The 27,686-nt window shown below is 54.0% G+C and overlaps 1 protein-coding gene across 2 annotated transcripts; it reads left to right on the top strand.

Annotated features, from left to right (window-relative positions):
- Positions 1–1,730: 1,730 nt before the first annotated feature.
- On the top strand, positions 1,731–26,096 carry CCKBR (cholecystokinin B receptor). Of its 2 annotated transcripts, none has more exons than XM_082219437.1 (5): positions 1,731–1,885; positions 6,950–7,201; positions 7,308–7,563; positions 23,873–24,000; positions 24,766–26,096. In XM_082219437.1, the coding sequence occupies exons 1-5, from the start codon at positions 1,756–1,758 to the stop codon at positions 25,302–25,304; spliced, it is 1,305 nt and encodes a 434-aa protein (XP_082075563.1). In that variant the 5' UTR covers positions 1,731–1,755; the 3' UTR covers positions 25,305–26,096. The 2 variants fall into 2 exon arrangements, with proteins under 2 accessions (XP_082075563.1, XP_082075562.1); XM_082219436.1 differs by having other exon boundaries at positions 6,947–7,201.
- The last annotated feature ends 1,590 nt before the right edge of the window (positions 26,097–27,686 follow it).

The raw sequence follows: 27,686 nt of genomic DNA, 5'->3' as shown, positions 1-27,686 counted from the left end.
AGGCGCAGAGCCCCCCAGGGCCCCGGAGGAGAACCTGCCGTCCTTTATTGCTATTCCGGGAGGCTCCCCTCTCCCCGCTCAGCAGTCCCCCCACGTCCGCTGCTTGGGCTGCCAGCCCAGGTCCCCATCCCGCCCCCCCCTGACAACCTTGCTTTGCCAAATGACAGCCAGCGCCTCCCCCGCAAAGAGACGGAGAGGGATCCCCCCCCCCCGCCAGGAGCAGAGAGCTGTGGCTCGGTTTATTGCGCTCATAGCCAACCTTTTCCCTCCCAGGCAGTGGCGTAGCATGGGGGGTGCCAGGGGTGCCGGCCGCACCGGGCGCAACATTTGGGGGGGCGTGTTTGGCCGGCCCTCCTTGAGGAAGCAGGAACCCCACTGTCCTCGGACCTCCTCCGAAGGCTGGCGGTGGGACAGAGAGACCTTCTCCCCGCGCCAGCCTTCGGAAGGCTGCTCCGAAGCCTGGCGGTGGGGCGGAGAGACCTTCTCCCCGCGCCAGCCTTCGGATGGCTGTCCTGAAGGCTTGTGGTGGGAGCAGTGGCGTAGCGTGGGGGGTGCAGGGGGGCCTGCTGCACCTGGCGCAACATCTGGGGGGGGCGCGGAAGAGACTCGAGTGCTAAAATCCACGGGTTAGGGGGCGCAAATTACTTGCCTTGCCCCGGGTGCTGAGAACCCACGCTACGCCACTGCTCCCAGGAGCTCATGGGGGGCAACAAGGGGCTTCTCCAGCTCCTCATTTATTTCCCACAACAACCCTGCGAGGGAGGCAAACCCAAGAGAGGGGGGAACTGGGGACCAGGAGGAACGAGAGAAGCTGCACTTCTCAAAATTCTCCCCTCTCGGATCGTGGGGGGGGAGCGGTCAAGGGGAGGCGATGAGCCACGGGGGGGGGCACCTCGGGAGGCTTTGAGAGAGGAGCAGCCCCCCTCTGCGGCTGCCAGGCTCCCTCCCCCGCTCGGACCCGCAGGCAGCAGCACTTACCTGGCTGCCGTTCGGCCAGGTAAACAACCACCTGTGTCAACAGCGGGGGGGGGCGGTCAGGTGCCTCCGCCCCTCCCCCAGCAAACACGGCGTCGGCTTTCCGGCTTGGGGCTGATGCTGGGAGACGCCACCCCCCACCCCCACTCGAGAAGCCCGAGGGCCAGCAGTTTGGCCCGCGCAGGGGTGGGGTGGGGGCTCTGGATGCCCCCCCCCCGCACTGCGCCTGGCTGGCTGGAGTCTGAGCGCCGGCCGGCCGACCTTCTTCCCCGAAAGACCAGGGAGCCTGGGGATAAAGGCACTCTGCACATGCCCGGGGGCACGGGGTGCGGCCCTCGTGCGGAAAGCGCCTCGCCACCCCGGGAAAGTGTCCTTTGCCCCGAACTCTGCCCATGCTCCAGGGTGAGCTTGGGCGCCGCCAAGCTGTTCCAGAGCTTGCCTGGCAGGGGGTTAGCTAGATGACCCCTGGGTTCCCTTCCCACTCGGCCGCCGGGGCATGTGCAGAGCGCCCCGCCTGCGCCGCCGACCGCAGCTCCCGGGCGCAGCGAGGGCCCCCGTCCGCCGTCAGGGGGCGCTGCTGCTCCGGCGGCGGCGCTGGGTGTCGGGCTCGGGGTGGCAGCAGCAGCCTTGAGCCGGGCGGCTGCAGAGGCGGCGGCGGCGAGCGCAGGGGGAGGAGGCGGCGGCGGAGGCGGCGGCGGCGGGCGGGGAGGGGAGGGGAGGGGAGGGGAGGGGAGGGGGCGTCAGTCTGCCTGGGCTGCTGCCCGCGACGCCACGCCGAGGATGGAGGCTCCGCGCCCCTTCAACGAGTCGCTGCTCTGCGGCCGGACCGGGAACGGCTCGGCCGGCGGCGTCTGGAACGGGACCGGCGGAGGCTGCGACGCTTCGCGGAGACCCCCGCGCGGAGCCGGAGGTGAGGAGGAGGAAGGGGACCCCGCCCAAGGCAGCGGTGGACCGGGACAGCCCCCCCCCCAAAAAAAACCCCACCTTCTCTGCAGTACCGGCGAGCCTAATGCCGGAATCCACCCGCCACGCGCGCGCATCTCGGCCGCGGAACTCCCGCGCCCGCCCCGCAAGATCCCCCTAAAGGAGAGGGCGGGAGCCCCCATCACCGTCTCCCTTTTTGCCCGGGACACCCCCAAAGGGGACATGCAACACACACACAACCAACACGTTCCTCCGGGGCCCCCCTCGCGCTTCTCGCGCGGGAACTCTGAAGCGCCCCCCACCCGCGATTCCACGCAGCCCCAACGGCGCTGGGGAGGGTAATGGACTTTCTCCCTCAGCATCCTAGAGGAGACCCCTGGGGCCAGAAAATAGGGGGTGCCTTTTGATAGACCCCTGTTTTCGGGTGAAACCCCCAACCCAACTATTTGGAGCCTCCCCAGCCCAAGCCCGTGTTTGAGGCAGCGGGGAGACGCCCCCCCCTCGTCTCCACGTGGTGTCGCCTCCACGTCCCTGGATCGGGTCCTCCAGCCTCCATTTCTGCCCTTTGCAGGTCCTGACACACCCCCCCCCCCGCAGTCCACCTCAGTCATTCCCTCCGGTCCTTGGAGGACTTCGGAGCATGCACAGAGTTCTTTTGTGGCCTGGGTGCTGCCCTGTCCCTCCGGGTTGGACCCCTGGCTTCTCTTCTCTGGGGGGCTTTGGGGGGGCTTGGCTTCTCTCCTGCGGGTAAGAGCATGAGCACAGTGCCAGGGGCCCCTCGAGTCCGGCCGGGAAGGTGTGCGGAGGAGGGAGAGCAGGATGAGGCGCGGGAGGAACCGTGGAGGGAGCTGGGCTTGGAGACCGAGAGGAGACGGGATAGCCATCTTCCAATATCGGAAGGGATGTCCCCCTCGAATCCTGGAAGCGTAGAATTGGAAGGGACCCCAAGGGTCATCTAGTCCAACCCCCCGACATGCCGGAATCTCAGCTGAAGCATCCGGGACAGAGGCCAGCCAGTGGAACTCCCTCCCTTGGGAAGCGAGACTGGCTCCCTCCTGGTTGTCCTTCCCTTTCAATGAAAGGATTGGGACCCTGCTGGTTTCATTACAATTGCATGTCTTAAAATAGCTCAGACAGATAGTGTGTGTGTGTGTGTGTGTGTGTGTGTGTGTGTGTGTGTGTTTCTGGGGGGACGCAGAGGGACGCATACCCCAAAACATTTTGTGAATCTAAGTTTGGCCTCATTGAGGGGCAGGATTTCAATATGAGTAGGAAAAGGAGACTTGTTGTTGCTGTTTAGTCATTTTGTCGTGTCCGACTCTTCGGGACCAACCTGTCGGTCTGTCTGTCTGTCTGTCTGTCTGTCTAGTGCTTTTTTCTTTAAAAAATTGTTGAGGGGTACTCTCATTTTGTTTTCCTTTATAAAGTAGGGAGATAAAAGGAAAACAAAATGAGAGTACCCCTAAACAATTTTTTAAAGAAAAAACCACTAGGTAAATAGAGAAGACAGACAGACAGGTTTATTCTATTAATGTTTGTTTTTAATTTTTTTTAATGACTGTGTTTTTAGCTGTTTTTATTTTATCTGTCAGCCCCCTTGCGTTCCAACAGGGGGAAAGGCAGGGTATCAATAAACAGATAACAAGAATGCCAGGTGATGATAAGCTCTGCTTCAGAAGGAGAACCTCTCCCCTTCGCAAGGAGGGAGTCCGCCCCCCCCCCAATAGCTCTTACTCCCAGAAAGTTCCTCCTAATGTTTAGTCGGAAGGTGAAGCAAGGCTGTTTTCTGCCGCTCCTGAGGGTAACACCCCCCAGACTGGTGGATTCAAAGGGCAAGAAATGAGATTCCCACTAAACATCAGGAGTCATTTGATTTGACAGTGGAGTGCTCTCCCTGGGGAGATGGCGGACTCTCCCGCCTTGGAGGTTTTGAAGCAGAGGTTGGACGGCCGTCTGTCATGGATGCTTGAGCTGAGATCCCTGCATTGCAGGGGGTCAGTCTAGATGACCCTCAGTCTCCCTTCTGCGAAAGAGAGTGGGACTCCCTCCTGGTGCGGCCTTTTCAGAGGCGACTCCCAGTTTGCGGAAGGCTCTCCGCGGGGAGACTCACCTGGCACAATCATCTCATGGCTTTCATGCTGGGCAAAAACTTTCCTCTTTAACTAGCTCTCTGGCTTGTGTTTCTCTGTGGCCTCTTAGAACCGGTTTGGTGTTTTCAATGTTTCTTTAAGGTATTATTTCAGCATGTTCTTTGTTTTATTTTAACGTATCTCTGCAGAGGTTTTCTGTTGGTTGGTTGGTTTGCTCGTTTGCTTCTAAGCCGCTTTGAGTTGCCTTTGGCAAGATAAAGTGAGCCTCCAATTTAATACCGGTAAATAATAACCAAAAGTACAGTCCTACCTTCAGCTCCCGAACGCCTTGGGAGTCGAACGTTCCGGCTCCCAAATGATCGGAAACTGGAAGTGATTGTTCAGGTTTTTTCAAACTTTTTTGGAAGCAGGACGTCTTCTGCTGCTTGGTTTCTGAATGTCTCAGAAGTCGAACGGACTTCTGGAACAGATTCCGTTCGACTTCCAAGGTACGGCTGTGATCCTAACCCCTCCTGCATTAATTCAGACAGGAGGTTTGGGAGGCGTAGGGTCTGGGTCTCAGAGGCACAAGGGGGGGGGGAGTGCCAGGCAGTCATGCCCAGGGGTCTTCCCCCCTCTGGGGGAGGGTCAACTGGAAGGTATGTCCTTGGCAGGGGCAGGGAGAGAGAGAGAGGAAGATCCGGGTTGTCTCTGTGTTGGTGTGCGCACAGCTCTCCACACACACAAACCCCTGTTCGGGGGGGGGGTGCTGTTGGCGCTGGCACTGCCTGCTCCCTCCTGCCTTCCGCTCCCATCTCTGCATGTCACGGCCGGCTGACACATCCTTATCAGCAGAAAGGTACCTTGGCAAACAGCGGCCTCTTCCCTGGGAGAAACCAGAGGAAGCAACACCTGGAGAGGCGTCCGGCAAGGATAGCAGGACGCCTGGGTCCTCTGGGATGGGTGGCATGAGGGTGGGTGTCTTGGGTGGGCAAGGCCCGTCTCAGGAAACTCCCAGGGGAGCCCAGCTGTCAGCCTCTGCAGGTTTCAGGGCCTGGCGAGGCCTCTGTGGGCAGCAGCAGTGCCAGCGGCCTGCTCAGAGCAGGGAGGCTGGCATTGGAGTGGCAGGGACCGGGGGGGCGAGGGGAGCTGCCAGCAGCTGCTGAGAGAAGGTCAGGCGGCAGTAGGTAGGAGAAAAGGGAATAACACCCCAGGGTGGTGGGTGGCACACGCAGGATATGGAGAGTTGGGCAGACCAGATCCAGAACTGCCCCTGTCTGGGAGGGAGGGAGGATGGACTGCTGCAATGTGCTCTGCGTGGGGCTACCTTTGAAGGTGACTCGGAAACTGCAATTAATCCAGAACGCAGCAGCTAGACTAGTGATGGGAGCGGCCACCGAAACCACATAACACCAGTCTTGAAAGACCTACCTTGGCTCCCAGTACATTTCTGAGCACAATTCAAAGTGTTGGTGCTGATCTTTAAAGCCTAAAAGGCCTCTGCCTAGTAGACCTGAAGGAGCGTCTCCACCCCCATCGTTCTGCCCGGACACTGAGGTCCAGCTCCGAGGGCCTTCTGGCAGTTCCCTCACTGTGGGAAGCGAAGTTACAGGGAACCAGGCAGAGGGCCTTCTCGGTGGTGGCTCCTGCCCTGTGGAATGCCCTCCCACCAGATGCCAAGGAACTAAACAACTATCTGACTTTTAGAAGACATCTGAAGGCAGCCCTCTTTAGGGAAGTTTAATGTTTTATTATGTTTTTATACCTGTTGGAAGCTGCCCAGAATGGCTGGGGCAACCCAGTCAGATGGGGGGGGTAGAAGTATTATGATTATAATACTCCCCCAGGAAGCTCATCGTTAAAGAGCCCCCCCCCCCCCGGCTGAAGCACAGGGAAGCTGCCAGCACCCTAGAACTGTCGAGTTGGAAGGGACCCCTGGGGGTCATCGAGTCCACCCCCAGCAATGCTGGAAACACAGCCACAGAATCCCGACACCCTGGGGGTCGCATAAGCCCCATAGCTCCTGGCTGGCCTCTCTGGGGCCAGGCCGGCCGGCCCGCTTGGCTGCCACCCCCCTCATTCTGCGCAGGAGGGCTCACGCTGGCCTCTCCCCCTGCTCTCTTCATGACATCATTTAAACTACATTACTGTATTTTAATATTTTGTTGGAAGCCGCCCAGAGTGGCTGGGGAAGCCCAGCCATATGGGCGGGGTATAAATCATAGAATCATAGAATCATAGAGTTGGAAGAGACCCCAAGGGCCATCGAGTCCAACCCCCTGCCAAGCAGGAAACACCATCAGAGCACTCCTGACATATGGTTGTCAAGCCTCTGCTTAAAGACCTCCAAAGGAGGAGACTCCACCACACTCCTTGGCAGCAAATTCCACTGTCAAACAGCTCTTACTGTCAGGAAGTTCTTCCTAATGTTTAGGTGGAATCGTCTTTCTTGTAGTTGGGATCCATTGCTCCGTGTCCGCTTCTCTGGAGCAGCAGAAAACAACCTTTCTCCCTCCTCTATGTGACATCCTTTTATATATTTGAACATGGCTATCATATCACCCCTTAACCTCCTCTTCTCCAGACTAAACATGCCCAGCTCCCTTAGCCGTTCTCATAAGGCATCGTTTCCAGGCCTTTGACCATTTTGGTTGCCCTCCTCTGGACACGTTCCAGTTTGTCCGTGTCCTTCTTGAATTGTGGTGCCCAGAACTGGACACAGTACTCCAGGTGAGGTCTGACCAGAGCAGAATACAGTGGCACTATTACTTCCCTTGATCTAGATGCTATACTCCTATTGATGCAGCCCAGAATTGCATTGGCTTTTTTAGCTGCCGCATCACACTGTTGGCTCATGTCAAGTTTGTGGTCAACCAAGACTCCTAGATCCTTGGCTTTTTTAGCTGCCGCGCAATAAATAAATTATTATTATTATTATTATTATTATTATTATTATTATTATTATTATCCCTCTGCAGCAGACCTGGACGTGACCGTGCGGATCTTTCTCTACTCGGTGATCTTCTTGCTGAGCGTCTTTGGCAACGTGCTGGTGATCTGGGTGCTGGTGGCCAACAAGCGCCTGCGCACCGTCACCAACTCCTTCCTGCTCTCCCTGGCACTCAGTGATCTCATGGTGGCCGTCTTCTGCCTGCCCTTCAGCTTCATCCCCAGCCTGATGGGCACCTTCATCTTTGGCAAGGTCGTCTGCAAGGGCGTCGCCTACCTCATGGGTGAGCCGGGGGGCGGCACGCTGGGGGCGCCCTTGAGCCCCACGCAGGGGAAGGGGCTTCCGTGGGTCTCCTTGACCCTCTTCCTCTCTTCCCCACCCTCCCCCAGGGATGGCGGTCAGCGTCTCCACCTTCAGCCTCGTCGCCATCGCCATCGAGCGCTACAACGCCATCTGCAACCCGCTCCAGTCGCGCGTCTGGCAGACCCGCTCCCACGCCTACCGCGTCATCGCCGCCACCTGGCTGATCTCGGCCCTCCTGATGCTGCCCTACCCCATCTACACCACCACCACCACGCCGCCCGGAGAGCCCCACATCACCCAGTGCACCCACAATTGGCCCGGAAGCAACGTCAAGCAGGCCTGGTGAGGAGCGGTCGGTGGGGGGGAGAGCGCTGGGCCCTGGCGCGAGGGAGCAGGAGGAGAGCCCGGCCGGATCGGGCCCAGCAGCCAGTCCTCCCCGTGGCCAAATGCCCCTAGGGAGCAAGATAGACTGCCACTGGGACTGGGGGCTCCAGGAGGACCCAAGGAGAACCCGGGTTGCTGGTGGGTGGCACACGCAGGATATGGAGAGTTGGGCAGACCAGATCCAGAACTGCCTCTGTCTGGGAGGGAGGGAGGATGGACTGCTGCAATGCGCTCTGCGTCGGGCTACCTTTGAAGGTGACTTGGTCCTCTTCTCACAGATGCCAACCAGATCCTCAATGGGGAAACCTGTAGGCAGGATCTGGGCCCAAGAGGACTCTCCTCTCCTGAGGGTTCCAGCAACTGGTCTTCAGAAGCGTGGCTAGGAGCCACTGGTAGCGCTCTCCCCCTCCGTGGATTTATTTCTCCAGAGCCATCCAAGTTCGTGGCCATGGCGGCTGCCTCATGAGGGAGGGAGTTCCACAGACTAACACTGCACAGCATGCAGAAGGACTTTCTTTTACCCATCCTGGATCTCCCATGTGTTTGAGTGTTGGGGAGGGGAGGGTTTTCTCTTGGTGTGCGAGACACCATGTCCCACAGAGCTGACGGTCCCCAAGCATGACAGGCCTCCTGAGAGGCAGTCTGGTGCAGTGGTTAGACCGAGAAGGGACCAGGGTTCAGAGCCCAACTCTGCCATGAAGCTGAAGTGGGATTTAAGTAAATACATGACATATATAAATTGTTCCTGGGTGCACCCCCCCCCCCGAAAAAAACACCCCTGCACGTAGTCCCCTTGCACAGATCCAGTCATCAGAAGTGCTGCCCCCCCCCAAGCAGCACCCGCCGATCTCTCACCAGAGCAGTTGCAGCAGCGTGAAGAAAGACATGGCAGGATTGGGGCCCCGTTCATCCTGAGGCCTCCTTCTGCTCAGGCTGCAGCCCCAGCGGCTTGAGGGGGAAAGGGGGGGGCACTGAAGGCACAACTCCTTTGTGGCACTGGTTTAAATATTTGGGGGAAGCCCCCAGGAAGCCATGGGGGGAGCACCCACGGGAGAAGTGGGGGGGGCAGAGACAGGCACAAAGTCCTTGTTCAAAGGGACGGTAGCATTTGCCCAGCCCCCCCCCCCACGCCAAACATCTTGCAGTGTGCAAGAGGGAAACTTGGCGGGTGTATTTTTTATTATTATTATTATTATTATTATTATTATTATTATTATTTCAACTTATACACTGCCCTATACCCAGAGGTCTCAGGGCAGTTCACAACAAGACCACAACATATAAAATCAACCCAAAAGCAGTAACTCCCCACCCCCCAAAAAGAACCACATTCTAAAAGGGTGTTGGATGTCAATAAGATTAGCCAAAGGCCTGGTTAAAAAGGAACTTTTTTGCCTGGTGCCTAAAGGTGTATAATGAATGTGCCAGGCAAACTTCCCTGGGGAGAACATTCCACAGACGGGGAGCCACTGCAGAGAAGGCCCCGTTCTCCTGTTGCCACCCTCCACACCTCTCTGGGAGGAGGCACATGAAGAAGGGTCTCAGAAGATGATCTCAGGGTCCGGGAAGGTTCGTATGGGAAGAGGTGTAGCATGGATGTATCGGGGCAGTTTGAGTTGTGATGAGCCCAAGTTTTGCCCCAGAGCGCCTGTCTGCTTTCTGGGCTGAAGCCTCTGCTCCTTGCTTGGCAAGGGATCCTTTCTCCAAGCTGCAGTCAGGAAGGGAATGCTTTCCAGGAGGTCTGGAAGCCTCCCCAGTAAATTTGCTGGCCACAAGGACACGTGTCGAACGGCATTAAAAGCACGGCTCCTCCTTTTAGCTCCTCCGCGCAGGAGCCAAGTTTAATGAGTAAACCAGGCCTGAGAGGGCAGCCCTGGGCAGAATGTCGATGGGCCCATCAATCAGACTCTAAGTACCATCTCTTGACTTGCTGACTCACAGCCCTTTTTTAATTAAAAAAAAGCCATTTTGTACAGAAAAAGGCAGGGACCCACAATGTAGCACCCTGCTTGTGGTTAACGCTTAGCTGGAATGAAATATTCAACGCAGCAACAGAGAAATTAAAAAAATAATTTATTTGTCAGACAAATAAATGAGAGGCACAGTGGTATATGGTTACCAAGCTCTGGCCTGCCTCCTGCCATTATGGCCAGCACTTATATTCCCTTAATCCAGCCCCCTTTGCTCCTCCTGTGGCTGCCTCTGTTCAATCAGCCTGGTTGAATTTCCTATTGGCTGATTGCTATAATTAATTCTAAGAGATACACCCATATCCTTCTGTCCTTATATGGAACACAAAGAGCTATATATTGTTTCATCTATAAATGACAAATAAGTAGTAATATATCTTACATGTGTCTCAACAAGGAATCTTAATTACCAGCTCACCTCTTGTCTTCCTTGCCCTCCAAAACAGATGGTTAATAATTTTAAAATTTTATCTTGAACAGATGTCAGAGACCTTGGGTTCATATTCTCATGCATCATCAATGAAATATCTCCTTTTGGAGGTCTTTAAACAAAGGTCTGACAGCCATTTGTCATGAGGGCTCGTTTGGCGTCTCTTGTCTGACAAGGGGGGCTAAATACAACTATATGAAATCTAGCATTTCTTAAATCCTTTGCATAATTACATTTAAGACAATATATTTAATACATAACATAGGTAGCCTTTTAAAAGGATAAACTTCCTCAAAGTAAAAAGGAAGAAAGAGTTTACAGCCTCATTTCCATGTGCTCTTGGCCTTTTGTCCTGTGGCTCAAGTTTAACGGTTTTATTATGTTTGGTCTCTGCCCTTTTTATCTTCTGTAACATGTAGGGTCAGTGTCCTCACTCTCAGTCTGTAATTCCAGCTTTTACGACTTTGAGAATTGTTTTCTGCTATAAATCAAAGGGGGGGCCCCTTTGTCTAGAAGGAAAACACTGTCAGTGTTTTCTTAAGCAGTTGGTCTGCCTGGCATGAAACTTTTGAAAATCTAAGCCCATTTAATTTAGGAACCTGATCAAGATATAAGCCAATATATGCCTTGATTAAAAATGCAGTCTATATTCAGATGCCACATTCCCCCCTTTCAAGCTCAAGGACCTTGCCACCAAGCGTCCTTGATAGCTTGATCTTCATCATATTCCTGAGTTAAAGCTCTGTATAGGGCCATGATATGAGGTAGAGTTTCATTCGAAATCATCTTGCTAATTGTACTTCTAAAACATGAAATGATACATGGCATCATACATAAAACCATCACTACTACCGTCAAGAAAAACAAGCAAGACAATAGTATCCCTTTTAGGTAACAAATTGATGAGCCATCCCATATCCCATCCTTCCCATGTTTGTACTGGGACATGTGCTATACTCTCCTTCTTTGTGGCCAACACACGGATTGCCTCACCATTATCAGAAATGTTAAAGCAACAGGCATGCCCTGTCAAGTTCAAGACTCCACATAGGCCTCCCTGCTTGGCAAGTACATAATCCATTCCCATTTACAGCTGCAAAAAGGCGGCTCTACTTTCATCCAGCTGTTATGCAATAAGTCTCAAACTCTGGGCCGTTACATTGGTTACAAGTTCCACTACTGCTTGCAATCGAATTATTCTGTTTAGATTATAAATAGGATCCCGTGCCCCTTGTATGAGCTCACCAGGATTCCAGGAGGCAGGATCATAATAGGCTATAATGCGCTCTGGTGGCCAATCATCAGTACCGCTCCAACTTTGGGTACTTCCTCCTGCTATATGAGAAATATCAGCGTTTCTTCGTGTTCGCTTTGCTGAACTAGTGGGCATAATCCACATTGGTGGTAATACCCATCCCAGGAAACAAGTCCCACTCCATTTGGAAGGGAGTTTCTTGTATGCCCATTCTCCACATATCCACCACAACCATCGGGTCTGAGGGTTTTGGTATGTGGAGTGCATAAGGCGAAATATCAAAAGAGGTAGAGAGTTCACAGTGCAGTATGTTAGATTGCCTTTTTCTGTCACAGTTATGTTCCATACCACTTTCCATGCATGAATAAAAGGAGGTGCACAGGGCAAGGCATTCCGAGTTCGATAGGTAGTACCGTTTGCCCAGGTATTCTTAATATAATCCCAAGTATAGTGACAATGAGAAGAGCCTATCATGGTAGAATCAGCTGCACACAGAATTCCCCTTGTACAGGTATAACTCGTAATGGTTTAGTTGAGTTCCATCCGGGGAAATTCTGTACTTCTGTTTGGTGTGGCATTTCGCTTACCCTACCAATGGCATTTAATGGTATTGGTAATAAGGGCATACCTCCCTCTGAATCATCTGGCCCAAGAGAGCAAACAAGGCAATTGGTCCTATTTGCAACATTGGCTACCATTTCAGCTAAACCTACCCACATATTGTGGTCATGGCGGAATCCATATTTAGCAAATTTAGTCAGATTCAAGGACCCTTCCCCTTCCCAAGGGATCAGGATTAATAATAAAATCATGTTGATGTCTAGCATATGCATTCCTTTCACAAAAGATTACCTTATTGTGATAGCATAAAACTATTAGTCCCAATATAATTCCCCAGTGACAGAAATGGGGAACCACCAAGACCAAAACATATATCCCGAGGATCCCCAATGAGTAATATCTCTGATAATTGTTCCACAAGGGGGGCAGTCAATCAATTGTATAAGAGAATCTTTCCGCTCACAGTCGCTGGTTCAGGCGCTCCTCAAGCTTCAGGCGTGCGCAGGTCAGCCAGCTTCCAGTGTTGTGGCTGCAGCAGGCCGGTCGTCTAATGTTGCCCGTGACCTAGTCCGTTCCCCGTAGGGCTAGATACAGGGGTTTTTTGGAGAAAGTCAGTTTTAAAGGATTAGAGGGGTCACCTTTGCATGTCCAACTGCCTTCGGACTTCTTCAAACGGGAGTGATGAATCCAGGGGGGTCACCTCAGCTACCTTCACCGCTGTTGGAGTAGAGAGCAAGACGGTGTAAGGTCCACGCCACTTAGGTGCAAGTGGATCACGTTTCCACTCTTTCACCCATATGCTATGCCAGCCTGGAGCTGATGAATCGGCACGGCAATGCTGCACGGCGTGCGCTCGAGGGCCCACCTGTTAAGATAAAAAAACAAACAAACAAACACAGGAGAGAGACAAAAACACGGGAGAGAGATTGCACTTGTCCCTGTGTCGCATGGTCTCCTATTTGTTTGAGGTCAGTTGGAATATCCTGAACAAAGGAGGGCGGCCTCCCATACAGGAGCTCAAAAGGTGACAACTTAAGTCTTTTTGTGGGTGTGCACCGAACACGAAACAGTGTTATGGGTAACACGTCTACCCTCCTGAGACTTTAGACATATTAGTGGGCTTCTGGCATGCCCTGCAGATACCTTGCACAAGCATCTGGCGGTAGGTGGTAAGCCTGGCCAGGTGAATTGCATTGTTTGGATCCCAATTAGGATCTTCCAAGGGAAAGTTGTCCTGGAGATGACGGTCAATATTATAAATATTTCCCACTCTGGCCTGCTCACGCAAATATATCTGTGCCTTTTCAATTATGTCTCTCCTTTCCTCAGTGGTGAAGAGAGTATTCAGGAGCTGGCGACAATATGTCCAAGTAGGACTATGAGTATCTACTATTGAAGTCACCGAGTCCATCATAGCCTGAGGTTTTTCTGCGAAAGATAGGGTGTTTTCCAATTCATCAGATCCGTAGTTGTGAATGGAATGTACTGGAGGATCGAAGTTCGAGGTGGCCGTGTTCCGAGTTGCCCATTAACCAGCACAGGCTCCTCAAGTGCATCAAATACTCTTCTAAGAGGGGCTACTACGTGACCTTTCTCTTTGCTTTGCTCTAGGGGCCTCAAATCATAGGGGATGGTATCTGTCCCAAGGCGTTCTTTTAGCAGCTTTATACGCCTGGCTGTATTGCTTGCTGACCGATTAAGGTCTCCCTGTAACTTCTGTAATAATTCTCTAGGACTTGGATGTACAGGGGTTTGGGGTGGGCAATTAGTTGTTCCACTAAAGGAGACTGTAGATGGAGTTCTACTGGGACTCACAGGTGGAATAACCACTTCTGCTTGGGCTTCATTATAGGACTCCAATGCCTCCTGAAGATATTTATCATAATCTATCAAGGAATCAAGTTCTGTGACTCCACCCCCCATTATTCATTCCTGTCAGAGCTGCTACCAGGTCCCAGCTCACATAGGACCACGCCACACAGCGTCCACTTTAAAAGAGTCTTTATTGAGTTACAGGTTTCATTTCCGAACTGCAGCGTGCAGCTCTACACCTTCTGCTCTAGGTCGGCGAAGACCCGTCTGAGTCCCCGCCTCTTGCACACCAGCTTAATACCCTAGCCTTGCTCCACCTCCTTCGCCTCTCCCTACGTCTCTGGGTCCTTCTGCCCCCCTGGGCCTCCTCCCTTCTACTCTCCTCTGACGCTGACCCCCCTGATCCTTCTGCCTCCTTGCGGCGGGCTTTAGGACCTGGCTCACTCTCCGGGCTGCTTACTGCTCCAGCTTCCGCTGCATTTGAACTTGGCGCGCGCGCCCAACTCTCTACTTTCCTCTTAACCGTTGCCTCGCTCTCTGAGGAGGGCGTGACCACCCCTGACTCGTGCCCTCCCTCCTGCTGACAGCCTCCGGAACCCGATGCCTGGCTACCTTCCTCCCTGCTGCTCTCAGTGTTGAGCGTGGGTCCCGACTTCCAGCTGCTGCCGCCCTCAGTTATTAGCGTGGGTCCCGACTTCCAGCTGCTGCTCTCTGAATCTCCTCTGTTCCCTTCCTCCTGGGGTGTCCCCCCGGATCCCCCCCTTGCTCTGCTCACTGGGGCTCCCTTTTGGGAGTCCTCTGACTCACTGCTTAGGCTTGGAGATCTCGGGTCGTCATCATCACTCATTCTCCCTTCGGCTTCCTCCCCCTCGCTCTCTGTTTCCACCCTTCTCTGCGTCTCTGCTTCTGAACCCCTGACATCCATCCCCCCCTCGAAGCCCCCCCTTCCCCCCTCCCCGCTGTCAGGTGTGGGTGCTGGGCGCTCCATCATCATGGGAGGGAATGCTGGATACAGGTCGCTCCCCGTGGGTGGCCGCCAACTGAAGACCTCCGAGTCTTCCCCCTCGCGGTCGTCGACGTTGACTTGTTGCTCTTCCATCTCTGTACCGCCGTGCTCGAACCCGAGGTCCTCCCCGAACACGTCCATGTCAGTCTCTGCGTCGGTCGCTCGACCTGGCATCTCCAGCCACTTCCTGCGCCATCGCTCCTCCGGTCGATCGTCCCACCAATACGAGTTGCCTGATGCCGAACCTGCCGGTGAACCTTCTGGGGAACGGGCGCTCCGTGCGGGTTCCCCTTCTGAGTCGAATCCATGGAACGTGCTGGAAGAAAGTGTGGGTGTGAACAACCAGTCGTCGAAGAAGCTCGCTGGCATGGGTTTGTGTGGGAAGAGGGCATGAAACTCGTCCTTGAGCAGGGGTTCCTCCAAAGCGTAGTCTGGTACCCAGCTATTGGCGCTGGCCCGGGTGCCCTCTCTGGCTAAGAGGTATTCGACTCCCTCTTCCCCCCATCTGGAGTCCAAAATCTCCGTGACCTCGTTGATGTGGTCCTGGTGCTTCACCTCCCGCGTCTCCTTCCGTTCCCGGAGCGGACTTGGCGCCGTCCCTGGCTCCTGGAACCTGTGAGGTGCCTTGTAGGGAGTGAGCACCGACCTGTGGAACACCGGATGCATTCTGGAACCCTCCGGCAGCGCCAGTCGGAAGGCTACCGGGTTGATCTGCGCTTCGACTTGGTACGGACCGATCTGCTTGTGCCCCAACTTCTTCTTGGCAAGCGACCTGGTCGGCACTGCGTGGGCTGCCAACCAGACCCAGTCTCCCACTTGGATCACTTCGCCAACCCGCCTGTGCTTGTCAGCTTGCACCTTGTAGGCGTGCTTAGCTAGCTCCAGCTGCCGTCTGAGTTGATCGTGGACCGCCTGCAGCTCTGACGCGAACGCGTCCGCCGTCTGTGGTTCTCCTTCCCCCACTCTCTCCAGTCCCGGGAAGGTTCTGGGATTCCTCCCATTGTTGGCAAAGAACGGCGTCACTCCTGTGGACACGTGCTTCGTGTTGTTGTAAGCGAACTCGGCTAGCGGCAGGTAATCCACCCACGTCGCAGGCTGTTGATTGGCATAGCATCTCAGGTACTGCTGCATGATGGCATTGACCCTCTCTGCTTGCCCGTTGGTCTGCGGGTGTCTTGCTGATGCTAGATTGACCTTGACATTTAGAAAACCCATCAGCTTCTGCCAGAAAGACGAGATGAACTGGCGTCCGCGGTCGGACAGGATAGACCGTGGCAGGCCATGCACTTTGAACACGTGATCTATGAACAGTTTGGCGGTTTGTTCCGCCGTGGCCACCTTCGCACACGGAATGAAATGCGCCATCTTGGTGAACAAGTCCACCACCACTAGCACAGCTGTCTTGCCTCTCGAGTTGGGTAAATCCGTCACAAAGTCCAGGGCCACCCTCTCCCACGGTTCAAACGGTGTTTGCAGCGGTTCTAACAGTCCCGCCGGTGGTCTGTGTACCGGCTTGGCCCTCTGGCAGGTGTCGCACCTCGCGACGTAGTCCGCGACCTCTCCTCTCAGCCTGGGCCACCAGAAGTCTCTCGCGACTAATTCCATCGTTTTCTCTGTGCCAAAGTGACCGGCCGTGGGTGCGTCGTGCAACTGTTGCAGTACCTTGGCGCGAAGGTCGTCTCCTGGTACATAGACAGCCCCTTTGCGTAGGAGCAAGCCGTCCCGCACCTGGAACTCGTCCGTGGTAGCCGTGCCTCTGAGCAGTTCCGCCATCTTGTCTTGCGCGAATGAGTCGTCCCGCAATGCACGTCGCACCGCATCCAGGTCTACTGTAGCTGAGGCACACGCCCACGCCGTCGGTGCGAAGATGTGCATGGCCGCCGCTGGCGTCACCTCTTCTAGGTATTGCGGTTTTCGGGACAGTGCATCCGCCATGATGTTGGTGTCGCCTGGGACGTACTCTATTCGGAAATTGAAGTCAGCAAAGAACTCCGCCCAACGTATCTGCCTCTGGTTCAGGAACTGAGCCGTGCGCCAGTGCTCCAGATTCTTGTGGTCCGTGCAGACCTGCACCGTGTGCTTGGCGCCGATTAGGAAGTGCCTCCACGCCTTGAAAGCTGCATGAATGGCCAGCAACTCCCTGTCCCAGATGGTGTAGTTCTGCTCCGACTTGCTGAGCTTTCTGGAGTAGAACGCTCCCGGCCGCCACACCCCCTGCGGGTCTCGCTGCAGCAGGACCGCTCCCACGGCTCTGTCTGACGCGTCTGTCTCTACCCTCAACGGTTTACTGGGGTCGATATGCAGCAGTTGCTTCTCCGATGCGAAGAGATGCTTGAGCGCTTGAAAGGACTGTTCCGCCTGCTCCGTCCAGATGAATTTCTTTTTTTTGGAGCTGAGCGTGTCCGTAATTGCTGCCGTCTGCATCGCGAACCCCTTGATAAACTTGCGATAGAAGTTGGCGAAGCCGACAAACCGCTGGACCTCCTTCCGGTTGCGCGGGCTTTTCCAATCCAATACCGCACGAACCTTGGTGCTGTCCATGGCTATCCCCTTGTCCGACAACTTGTATCCCAGGAAATCCACCTCCGTCGTGTCGAACTGGCACTTCTCCAGCTTGGCGTACAGTCTATGTTGTTGCAACCTGCTGAGCACCTCCCTCACGTCTCGGTCGTGAGCTTGCTGCGAGTCAGAGAAAATCAGGATGTCATCCAGGAAGCAGACGCATGTCTTGTAGAGGAGTCCCTCCAACACGTGATGCATAAAAGCTTGAAAACAGTGAGAGCCATTTTGTAATCCAAAGGGCATAACTCTGTATTCGTAGGTGCCCAGCGGTGTGAACATGGCCGTCTTCCACTCATCGCCCTCCCGCATGCGGATGAGATTGTACGCCCCTCGCAGGTCCAACTTGGTGAACACGCGTCCCTTGCGCACCGTCGCGAGGAGGTCGTCAATCCTGGGCATGGGGTAATCAGACGGTTTGGTCATCTGGTTCAAAAGGCGGTAGTCCACAACCAGTCTTTTTTGGGGCGTGTCTTTCTTTTTCACGAAGAAAACGGGACTGCCCCCCACTGCCTTGGACTCTCTGATGAAGCCACGCTCCAGATTATGCTCGATGAACTGTTTGAGTTCCTGCATTTCATCTTCAGACATGGAGTATAGCCGCCCCTTCGGCAGCGTCGCCCCCGGTAGGAGGTCAATCTTGCAGTCATATGGCCGGTGAGGGGGTAGCTTGTCCGCCTCCTTCTCGCAGAAGACCTCCAAAAAGCTCGCGTATTTGTGGGGGACCGCTTGCAACGTTCCCAACTGCAGTTGTGATTCCTCCTCCTCTCCCTCCCGTCGGGGCAGGATGCAGTGTTCTGCGCAATAAGAGGAGCCGAAGATCAGTTGTCTCTGGTACCAAGCCAGTGTCGGACTGTGCCTGTCCAGCCAACTCATGCCCAACACAATGGGCGTGTCCGACAGTTGGGTGACATTAAAACTGATGACTTCCCTGTGGTTGCCAAGGCGCATCACCATCGGTGGCGTCTGCTTCACCACCTGCCCCCCTAGCAACTCTCTGCCATCCACTGTGACGACTTGCAGGGGCAGAGTGGCAGGCAATAGCTGTATAGCGTGCTGCTCCACAAAGCTCTGCGCTATAAAGTCTGCGTTGCTTCCAGAATCCACAGAAAGCGGCACTTCGATAGTGACGCCTTCGGGTAGCTGGAGAGATGCTGTGAGCTGCACTACTGGTTTGGGTGGGAGGGGATCCGTGGGTTGCAAGATTGCTGGGGACTGCTTCACAGATGCGTCTGGCTGGGCCCCAGTGCCTCCGTCTCCAGCCAGACATTGTCGTTTCCCTGCTGTGGTTCTCCTTGCTGCGTTGCTGCAGTCACCATTGCTGAGGCTGCAGTGTGCTTGTGGAGCCTCCGGGGACACTCCTTCGCCAAATGGCCTGGATCCTCGCAGATGTAACACTTCCTGTTCCCTCTAGGAGGCTTCGCTTTCACTGCTGCCGGTGCTAGGGCTCTGGCTGCTGACTGAGCCCTTGCACCTCCAACCTCCATCGGTTCCCCTCCCCCTCCTGGCGGAGGTGTGGATTGCGCACGCGCTGCTTCCCTCGGAACGAAAGAGAAACTTCTCGCTGCTTCGCGCCCTCCACGTCCTTCATCTCTGCACCATGGACGTTCTTCCAGCCTCACCCCCACAGTTAGCGCCCTTTGGACCACCTCCTGCGTGCTTCGGGGCCTCTCCCCCCTTGCAATTTCATCCTTAACCGCTGAACTTAGACCCTCCCAGAAGAGGTCTCTGACAGGGGGCGAATCCCGATCCCATTCTAAAGCACTGACCAGCGCAAAAAATCGGGCGTGATACTGCCGGACGCTCGCCCTCCCTTGTTTTAGTCCATGAATCTCCCGTCTGGCAAGATCCACATCAATAGTAGACAAAAAACACGCATCCATCGCTTTGATAAAGGCATCTGCATTCTGAAGCGCCGGATCTTTATCCCTCCACAAATTGCGCAGCCAGGCTTTGGCATCCCCATGCAAATGGGACAATATGAACCCCACCTTCTCTTCCTCATCTCTAAAGTCTTTTGCCAGCAGTTGCAGTGCGCACATTACGTCTGCTCTAAAATTAGGGTACTGTTGCAAAGTCCCATCGAAGTGAGCCACAAGCCCTCCTGCTCTCCGTGCCAATCCCACGCCCTCCGGTCTGGGTCCCGGTTGCCCTTGCTTAACAAGCATTTCAAACCTGGCGTGTAGGTCTCTGTAGGCGGCTGTAGTCTCCTCCTCCCGTTTCCTGGAAGCCAATACCTCTGAGGACAACTGGGTCACTGCCTCTTGCAGCGCGGAGATCCTCTGTTCTTCCGTCATCTTGCTAACCTTTGTGAGCTCGCTTACAGACACCCCTCTTCCTCCCCTAGCGGCTTCTGCTCCCGCTGCGAGGTTTCAGGTTTCTGAAGCTTTGAAGAGACGGGTCTTACTGTCAGAGCTGCTACCAGGTCCCAGCTCACATAGGACCACGCCACACAGCGTCCACTTTAAAAGAGTCTTTATTGAGTTACAGGTTTCATTTCCGAACTGCAGCGTGCAGCTCTACACCTTCTGCTCTAGGTCGGCGAAGACCCGTCTGAGTCCCCGCCTCTTGCACACCAGCTTAATACCCTAGCCTTGCTCCACCTCCTTCGCCTCTCCCTACGTCTCTGGGTCCTTCTGCCCCCCTGGGCCTCCTCCCTTCTACTCTCCTCTGACGCTGACCCCCCTGATCCTTCTGCCTCCTTGCGGCGGGCTTTAGGACCTGGCTCACTCTCCGGGCTGCTTACTGCTCCAGCTTCCGCTGCATTTGAACTTGGCGCGCGCGCCCAACTCTCTACTTTCCTCTTAACCGTTGCCTCGCTCTCTGAGGAGGGCGTGACCACCCCTGACTCGTGCCCTCCCTCCTGCTGACAGCCTCCGGAACCCGATGCCTGGCTACCTTCCTCCCTGCTGCTCTCAGTGTTGAGCGTGGGTCCCGACTTCCAGCTGCTGCCGCCCTCAGTTATTAGCGTGGGTCCCGACTTCCAGCTGCTGCTCTCTGAATCTCCTCTGTTCCCTTCCTCCTGGGGTGTCCCCCCGGATCCCCCCCTTGCTCTGCTCACTGGGGCTCCCTTTTGGGAGTCCTCTGACTCACTGCTTAGGCTTGGAGATCTCGGGTCGTCATCATCACTCATTCTCCCTTCGGCTTCCTCCCCCTCGCTCTCTGTTTCCACCCTTCTCTGCGTCTCTGCTTCTGAACCCCTGACAATTCCACTTTCTTGCCTTGGGGTTACAACTGGTGGAGGGTTTGAATTAGGCTCCCTTCGATGTGGAGCATAGGGTGGAGGTGGAAACACCTCTTCCTCTGGTCCCTCAAAAATGGGTTTGAGTTTATTTGGCAAGATTCCTTTCCTAGCTTCGGCTTTTACAGCCAATAATTTGCATCGTTGGACTTTGCATTCCCTTATCCATGGAGGTTTTTTTTATTTAATGTGTTCAGCCAGGAATCTATATATGAAAATTGTTCTGGGCACCCTCCAGTTTCTTTGGCGATGTTAGGCCAAAGTTTGCTTACTAAATTTATATCAAAGGTTCCTTGAGATGGCCATCCAGTATTTTGTTTTGGCCATTCTAGTTCACATAACGTTCTCAGGCGTTCTGGCGTCATTTTGACTCCATATGCCCCTGAGAAGGCTTTCTTAAAATTATTTAACATACATTCAAAAGGTGTATTTCCCCCCTTTGAACCCCCAACTCCCATTGTATGGCCCTGTGAAGTATCCACTCAGTCACTCACACACACACCTTACTGGGAAACGAAGTAGTACTCACTCCACACTTAGGTCAGCTACACATTGTACTTTCTCACACATGCAATGCGCCAGATACTTCAACCATACTCTACCTCCCAATCTTCCCTTTTTCCCTACACCAGATCACCATCTGATGTACCCAGCCACCTAGCGTACTCAGTTCCCCTTTACTGAGACGCAGAAGTTTGATCAGGACTTCTCTTCCTCCCAATTAATTGGAGGGCCAAAACCCCTTAGTGCACTTACCCTTAGCTGGTTCCCTGTTTATTTCTCTGGTTCCCCCCCGGTCCGTCGCCGCCAGTGAGCAGGGTATCAGACAGATGAGACTGCTGCGTTCCCCTGGAAAAAATTTTTCCAGTGCGCGCTGGGTAGGCAATCAGTTGTCTTCTCTCTTGTACCCCGTCCAGTAAGGCGAAGGGGCTGCGTTCCAGCAGACCACTTATCCGAGTCGCAGGCACCATAAAATGTAGCACCCTGCTTGTGGTTAACGCTTAGCTGGAATGAAATATTCAACGCAGCAACAGAGAAATTAAAAAAATAATTTATTTGTCAGACAAATAAATGAGAGGCACAGTGGTATATGGTTACCAAGCTCTGGCCTGCCTCCTGCCATTATGGCCAGCACTTATATTCCCTTAATCCAGCCCCCTTTGCTCCTCCTGTGGCTGCCTCTGTTCAATCAGCCTGGTTGGATTTCCTATTGGCTGATTGCTATAATTAATTCTAAGAGATACACCCATATCCTTCTGTCCTTATATGGAACACAAAGAGCTATATATTGTTTCATCTATAAATGACAAATAAGTAGTAATATATCTTACATGTGTCTCAACAAGGAATCTTAATTACCAGCTCACCTCTTGTCTTCCTTGCCCTCCAAAACAGATGGTTAATAATTTTAAAATTTTATCTTGAACAGATGTCAGAGACCTTGGGTTCATATTCTCATGCATCATCAATGAAATATCTCCTTTTGGAGGTCTTTAAACAAAGGTCTGACAGCCATTTGTCATGAGGGCTCATTTGGCGTCTCTTGTCTGACAAGGGGGGCTAAATACAACTATATGAAATCTAGCATTTCTTAAATCCTTTGCATAATTACATTTAAGACAATATATTTAATACATAACATAGGTAGCCTTTTAAAAGGATAAACTTCCTCAAAGTAAAAAGGAAGAAAGAGTTTACAGCCTCATTTCCATGTGCTCTTGGCCTTTTGTCCTGTGGCTCAAGTTTAACGGTTTTATTATGTTTGGTCTCTGCCCTTTTTATCTTCTGTAACATGTAGGGTCAGTGTCCTCACTCTCAGTCTGTAATTCCAGCTTTTACGACTTTGAGAATTGTTTTCTGCTATAAATCAAAGGGGGGGGCCCTTTGTCTAGAAGGAAAACACTGTCAGTGTTTTCTTAAGCAGTTGGTCTGCCTGGCATGAAACTTTTGAAAATCTAAGCCCATTTAATTTAGGAACCTGATCAAGATATAAGCCAATATATGCCTTGATTAAAAATGCAGTCTATATTCAGATGCCACAACAGATCAGAGGCGGTCAGAGTGGTGGCTTTCTGCCCTTTCCACCCTTTGGGCTCTCTTGAAGAATGTAAGAGCCTGTTAGATCCCAGTGGCCAACACAGTCCAGCATCCTGTTTTTGCCGTGGCTGAACAATTGTCTGTGGGAAGCAGGATCCGAGCAACTGGAATCCAGGAGCAGTTTAACTCTGCGCTGCACGAGGACAGGTTTAATTTTCTTTATCCTGAATCATCCGACACTCAGCTTCATTGAACGGCCACAAATTCCAGTAGGAGGGAAAGTGTTTTGTGCCCATCGCAGAAAGACCGCATCAGAATGTGGGAATGTTCAGGGATGCAGGAGAGGAGATAATGTCTGGTTATACCCTTTCCAACTTGTGTAAACAAGTTCACAATTTAGCAGAGTAACATTCCCCTTTTTTAAACTCACAGCAGATGTGTTTCCTCAGGCTCACTAAAGCCTCTATAATAACTATTCTGGCATTTTCCTCTTATTCCCTCATAAAAGATAAGACACGGCACAGTCTTCTATAAAAGTATAAAAAGGTTTACTCACACATCATTCTGTTCACAATCGGATCCCAGAAGGCAGATTCAGCTTAGAAAAGTAACATAACATATACCTAGAAACTATCTCATAAGGAGACAATCCCTTTGTCCTCTCTTGGCTGGAAGAGCATCTTTGGCTAAGCAGATGTTGCCTCTTCGATGCATGTAGTCACAGAGAGAGATGGCTGCCCTGCCCTGTGCTTTTGTTGTTACCTGCACAGGTGAGGCCACGCCCACCTCTAGTCACATGCAGAGGAAGTCTGTCCCAGCCCAGAAGGAAACAGGAAGTTGACCAGCTGGCTGGACAAACATTCCTCCCCATGTGTAAACATGTTCACTCTAGGAAGGTTGTACTTGACTACTCTTGTATTTCACATCCCACACAAAAATGTCAGAGACATTGCAAAATGGGTTGGCCGTGCACATCAGCTCATGCTCAGAGGTCCTGTTTCTCCAACCTGTCTACAAGTCTCTCCACCAAGGTGCATGACCCTACCTGACAATGGCCCTTCCTGGCCTGTCTGAGACGTCCTTTGGAAACGCTGAATGCCTTGGCTCCCCATCCATGCCCAGAAGATGCCCTTTGGGCAGGTCTGCTTGGCAAGCTCAACAGATACTTGCCAGACTGGTTTTGCAGAGGGCTTCCCCGTGACGTGACTTGAGAGGGTCTCCAAGGCTGGCCGGGGGGCTCAATTGCTGCTGTGTTGCTCTCTGTCCTGCTTACGTACTTGTGGGTATGAGTTTACCTTGTGCACCTGGGAGCGCTTTGGAAAGAGGGTCTGGCAAATCCAGGGAGGAGAGTGAGGCCTTTCTCAAGGGCAACCGTCTCCCCTTCCCTCCTGGCCAGGTCCGTCCTGCTGCTCGTCACTCTCTTCCTGATTCCAGGACTGGTGATGATCGTGGCCTATGGACTGATCTCCCGCGAGCTCTACAGGGGCATCCAGTTTGAGATGGACCTCACCCGGCAGGCCAAAGGTTGGTGTGGGGCAGGGGTGGGAAAAGCTGGGGGCGTTGGCTGGGGGTCGCTGGGGGTGGGCTCATCAGCTAAGCCGGAGGCTGGGAGGAGGCAGGGCAGTGGGTCTCTGGGCTTGTAAAGATGCACAGGCCTGGATACCCCCCCCCAAAAAAAAAAAAAACATTTGTTGAGGTGTCATGCAAGACCTTTGCATCTGTACAAGCCTTCAGATCGTGGCCAGAGGGACCAGTGTAACTGAGTCACCGGCAGTTTTGATGCCTCAGAAACCCATTTTGCTGTTTATTGGGCTATGTTTTGAAGCTTGTTCCTCATGTTACTTGTGCACCTAATGTTGGCCACCCTGTTGGCTCTGCCTGAGGACGGGCGCTGCGTTAGAAATGTCACAATCATGGAATCGGAAGGGAACCCAGGGGCCATCTAGTCCAACCCCCCAAGGAAGCAGGAATCGGAGCTAAGGAACTCCTGAAAAGCGACCATCCAACCTCCAAGGAAGGAGACCCCTACCACCATTCAAGGTGGAGCAAGCTTGAAGGGAGGCCCTGAACTCACAAGAAGGGAGATTCTGCCTAAACATCAGGAGAAACTTTCTGGGAAGATGGTGGACTCTCCTTCCTGGAGGTTTCCCAGCAGAGGTTGGGGGGTGGTCATCTGCCTGGGATGTATCAGCTCAGATTCCTGCACTGCAGAGGGTGGACTGGATGGCCCTGGGGGTCCCCCGCTCTCCCGAGCCCTCCTCACACGCCCTTCCCCCTTGTGTCCCCCAGCCCAGCAGAACGGGGGATCCACGGAGCCCCTCCCGCCTTGCACGGAGGAGGGCGACGGCTGCTACGTCCAGGTGTCCCGGCCGGCGGGGGGCGCAGTGGAGCTGTCGGTCCTGACCCCCGAGGACGGCGCCCAGCAGGAGGCGGCTCGCGTCAACACCTCCCGGGCGAAGCTGCTGGCCAAGCAGCGGGTGGTGCGCATGCTGGTGGCCATTGTGGTGCTCTTCTTCGTCTGCTGGCTGCCCCTCTACGCCGTCAACACCTGGCGGGCCTTTGACCCCCAGGCCGCCCACCGCGCCCTCTCGGGGACCCCCATCTCCTTCATCCAGCTGCTCTGCTTCGCCTCCGCCTGCGTCAACCCCTTCGTCTACTGCTTCATGAACAAGCGCTTTCGCAAGGCCTTTGCCGCCACCTGCTCCTGCGGCCGGGCGGCTCCCTGCTACCGGAGGCGCCCTCGGCCCCCCGAGGACGAGCTCACGGCCACGGGGGCCTCCCTCTCCAAGTTCAGCTACACCACCGTCAGCAGCGTCGGGCCCCCTTGACCCTGCCAGACAGCTCCAGGGGGGGGGGCTGCCCCACATCCCGAGACCCTCCTCCCCGCTCCCTCGCACGCCCTCCCCCAGGAGGCTTCACCGCCCTCCCCTTGGCTGTGTCTCTGGCACCCCAAACCTTTCCTCCCTGGCTCCCCTCTTACCTTGGTAAGTCAGAATCCTCCTGGGGGGGGGGTTGCAGAGGGGACTAAAGCAAGAGGGGCGTAAAGAAGAGCTGAGCTCTTTCTGCATTTCAGGGGGTTGGACTAGATGACCCTTGGGGTCCCTTCCAACTCTGCAGTTCTGCTATTCCTGAGCCAGTGCAGGTGGGGCCCATTCACACCTTAGCTTGATCTTGAAAATACACCCCACTTCACACCACACACCCCTGTGTCTCCTTTAGTTCCCCCTCGTCCCCACACCAAAAGCGGCCTCTGCCCCAGACTTTCTCCCTGCTGCATCTGGAGTTTCCCCATCCTCTGGAAAGGACACGTGCTCTGCTTTAAAGGCCCCTTCTGCTGCCTTTCCCTGCTGGACACCTTGGTTTTGGTTGGCTTGTTTGTCGTCTTGTTAATTTCGGGGGTTTTTATGTGGGAAGCAGGGCTGCTCTGAGGGCGGGTGGACATGGAACCCACAAGAAGCCATCCCCCGAGGCTGCTCCCCGCAGTGGGGCCTGGGGTCTGCTTCCCTGTGCCCCTTCTCGCTGCACACCCCCTGCTTCTGTTTGTGCCAGACCCCCCCCCTTTTAGTGGGGGGTCAGGGGTCTTTTTCATGGTTGTGTGTCTGTCGGAAAATAAAGGTTCTCCAACGTGATCTGTCTCATGTCTCCTTCCTGCTTCCAGCGCGGCGGAGAAAGTGGCAGGCTGGTCTCAGTCCCTGGATTTTGCCGGGGGGGGGGGTGAGAGAGAGAAATACCTGGGGATGTGGGATTTTTGCTCTTTCCTTCCCTTGCCTCCCCCACCCCCAGGCATCATCACTTTCTCCACTTAGATATGCCAGCGGCTGTTGAATCATCCATTCTGGGGCGATGCTCATCTCCTGTGCCTTTTCTGAGCTGTGGGAGGAGGGGGGTGGGAGGGGGTGGCATGGAAACGGCCTTGGTGGGGCCTCCGGCAGCCTCAGCTCCCCCCCCCCCCGAGAGCCCTCCGTGCTGGAGCCTCTCAGCAGCAGAAGAAGGAAATGAAAACACTCCCCACCTGATCCCCAGTTACGCTTTTGGAAAGTGGGGGGGGCACATTTCCAGCATGCCCACAAAACTGGCAAGTGTCCCGATTTTCCAGGGACAACCTGGTTTCGGAGAATAATTAGAAGTGGTGCAGGTGCAAAAAACCCAATTCTGTTCATACTGGAAATAAAATTCCTGCACCAAGTGAAAGAAATGGCAAAGCTGGGATATGAAGAAGGAAAAGGTCACTCATCCATTCTAAAGTCGTTCATTGCAATTCTTCCTTTATTCCTTTATTCCTTTATTGTAAAGGGAGCCTTACACGGTCTACCGAGAAGTAACTCCCACTGTATTCAATGGAGCTTACTCCCAGGTAACTGTGTCAAGACTGGGCAGCCTTGCACTGCAATCCAAAGCATTTTTACTCAGAAGGGGTGAGCTCCCGTTGCTCGGTCCCTGCTCCTGCCAACCTAGCAGTTCAAAAGCACGCCAAAAAAGTGCAAGTAGATAAATAGGTACCGCTCCGGCGGGAAGGTAAACGGTGTTTCCGTGCGCTGCTCTGGTTCACCAGAAGCGGCTTAGTCCTGCTGGCCACATGACCCAGAAGCTGTACGCCGGCTCCCTCGGCCAGTAAAGTGAGATGAGCACAGCAACCCCAGAGTCAGGCACGACTGGACCTAATGGTCAGGGGTCCCTTTACCTTTACTAAGTTCCTTTGAGCTCAATAACAATGGGGTTTAAATGCTTGTTTGAGAGCCAGTGTGGTGTAGTGGTTAAGAGCGGTGGACTCGTAATCTGGTGAACTGGGTTCGCATCTCCGCTCCTCCACCTGCAGCTGCTGGGTGACCTTGGGCCAGTCACACTTCCTGAAGTCTCTCAGCCCCACTCACCTCACAGAGTGTTTGTTGTGTTATTGCAAAGTATTGGAAGACACAAGACTTACCCACTCTGGTAGAATGGCAGATGAAAATGATGGACTACATGGAATTGGCGGAAATGACTGGCAGAATCCGAGACCAGGGAGAAGAGTCGGTGGAAGAAAATTGGAAGAAATTTAAAGACTATTTACAGAAATATTGCAAAATTAAGCAGTTCGAAAGCACCCCCGGGGGCAAGTAGATAAATAGGTACCGCTTACCAGCGGGAAGGTAAACGGCGTTCCGTGTGTGCGGCTCTGGCTCGCCAGAGCAGCTTTGTCACGCTGGCCACGTGACCCGGAAGTGTCTTCG

Source organism: Podarcis vaucheri (assembly GCF_965113315.1).
Source record: "Podarcis vaucheri genome assembly, chromosome: 4".
NCBI lineage: Eukaryota > Metazoa > Chordata > Lepidosauria > Squamata > Lacertidae > Podarcis > Podarcis vaucheri.
This window is presented reverse-complemented; position numbering and strand designations above follow the sequence as displayed.

Bases quoted from the DNA above. Each gene is read 5' to 3' on its own strand.
- CCKBR (XM_082219436.1), top strand. From the start codon at position 1,756: ATGGAGGCTCCGCGCCCCTTCAACGAGTCGCTGCTCTGCGGCCGGACC. The intron at 7,564-23,872 runs GTGAGGAGCGGT...CCTCCTGGCCAG, and splicing joins AGCAACGTCAAGCAGGCCTG to GTCCGTCCTGCTGCTCGTCA. The intron at 24,001-24,765 runs GTTGGTGTGGGG...TGTGTCCCCCAG, and splicing joins CCTCACCCGGCAGGCCAAAG to CCCAGCAGAACGGGGGATCC.